This window comes from Panthera pardus, unplaced genomic scaffold (genome assembly GCF_024362965.1).
Source record: "Panthera pardus isolate Hobbes unplaced genomic scaffold, ASM2436296v1 HiC_scaffold_17, whole genome shotgun sequence".
NCBI classification, from domain to species: Eukaryota; Metazoa; Chordata; class Mammalia; order Carnivora; family Felidae; genus Panthera; species Panthera pardus.
The window spans coordinates 32,313,512-32,315,398 of NW_026526732.1; the positions used below are offsets into that span (position 1 = coordinate 32,313,512).

The 1,887-nt window shown below is 37.0% G+C and overlaps 1 protein-coding gene across 1 annotated transcript; it reads right to left on the reverse strand.

The window, feature by feature from the left end:
- Nucleotides 1-479: 479 nt before the first annotated feature.
- TAAR9 (trace amine associated receptor 9) lies at nucleotides 480-1,526 on the reverse strand. The gene has a single exon (XM_019420404.2). The coding sequence runs from the start codon at nucleotides 1,524-1,526 to the stop codon at nucleotides 480-482; it is 1,047 nt and encodes a 348-aa protein (XP_019275949.2).
- Between the last annotated feature and the right edge of the window lie 361 nt (nucleotides 1,527-1,887).

A 1,887-nucleotide genomic window follows, 5' to 3' on the forward strand; every position in this document is an offset into this window, starting at 1 on the left:
CTCTCTCTCTCTAAGTAAATAATAAATAAACTTTAAAAGAAAAAAAAAAAGATTTTTGTCCCTAAAACATCTAACTTACAAGTTAGGCAGAAACTCTTCTTTTGTTTCTCTGTTTTTTGAACAACTGAACATTGGTAAAGAATGTGGGAGAAACTACAAAGCTTCAAATTGTTTGAAGAAACAAGTAGGAAATTCAGAGAAGATGTTAGAAATCACCATAGAAATTAGAAACCCATAGAGGAAAACTAAGAATACTAAATAGGAAGTAATCAGGATTTTTTTTTTTTTTGGTCTATAACTAAATTAAAAAAAAAAATGCTGAAGTACATAAGGACAACAAATGCTTTAGAACAACTAAATGTTGAATATAACATCCTCCCACTTGGCAGATGATTACACTTGCCTCTCTTGATTGAAGTGCTTAATTTCACACTTGACCTTAATTCCATGTTAGTTTCCAAATCCCTGCAGCCATCTTGTCACTCTATATCTGCTTCTTCAGAAAACAAATTGATCGTTGACGAATCTCTCCTTAAGACTTTACCACTTATGATAAGTTTTATTGCCTTCCGAAACCACGGGTAAAAGAAAGCATATATCAAGGGATTCATAGCTGAGTTGTAATAAACACACCACACTAAAATCTCATAAACATAAGGAGGAGTTATAAAATTCATGTAAGCATCAATCACGGCATCAATAATGTATGGCAGCCAAGAGACAAGAAATGCTGTCATAGCAATACCCAATGTTTTAGCAGCTTTTCTCTCTCTCTTTGCTACCCGTTCTTTGTAACTCTCTGAGGAAGACTGAGCATGGCTGGCTGAACTTTCTATCTTCCTAGCCTGATGTTTGGCCACCAAAAAGATCTTACCATATATCAACACCATGGCGACAGTGGGTATAAAGAATAGAAGGAAACAAAGTAGAACCCAATTTTGATTCAGTGGCGCCTGACACCCTCCTACACAGGTGAGAGCAACAACCAAGTCCTCGATTCCTTCCTCATTTGCCCCAGTGTAGAAGATGGAAAAGCTATAGGTGATGGAAAAGAACCAAGAGAGAACAATGCATATGCCTGATACCAAGACAGTAAACTTGGTTGGATAAGTCAGAGGATCGGTTACAGCAATATATCTATCAACGGAGATACAGCATAAATGAAATAAAGAAGCAAAACAGAAGGAAGTATCAAAACATGTATGAAATTTACAGTAACTCTCCCCGAAGTACCAGCAGCTCTCCACAGACCTCACTGTGCTGAAGGGCATGACAGTCACCCCCACCAAGAAGTCAGCGCAGGCCAGGGACACAATCAGAAAGTTTGTAGGTGTGTGCAGCTGTTTGAAGTGAAGGATAGCAATAATAACCAGTAAGTTTCCAAACATGGCCAGCACAGCCCCAAAACCAAGGACTGTGTACAGAATTGCTCGAGGACCCGGTGAGTACGAGGTTTTAATGCAGGATCCATTCACATTCTCATAGCAAAGTTCCACAGCTGCAGCTTGGGCGGAATTGTTCACCATTGCCCTGTGGTTTGAATTACTTTAAAGTTGTCAAATTCCCTATTTAAGCGATTTAAAACAAGAAGAGGTTAATTTCAAGAGTGTCTAGGAGGGGGAAAATATCCGGTTAAAATGGAGGCTAGTAATTTTCTACCTTTTTTTTTCTTTTTTTGGCATGTTAACTACCACCCCTTGATCTTTCTAAAAAGTATCCCCATGTTTTTAATATACTTAGAGTGGGAACTTGTTTCAGAAAGCCATTAAAGTATAGCCAAGTATAGTACAAAATAAATAATTGGCAATACATTTAGTCCAACGATATATATGTACATCTTAGGTATTAGATTGATATCAGATAATAATAGATTAATATATATTAAAA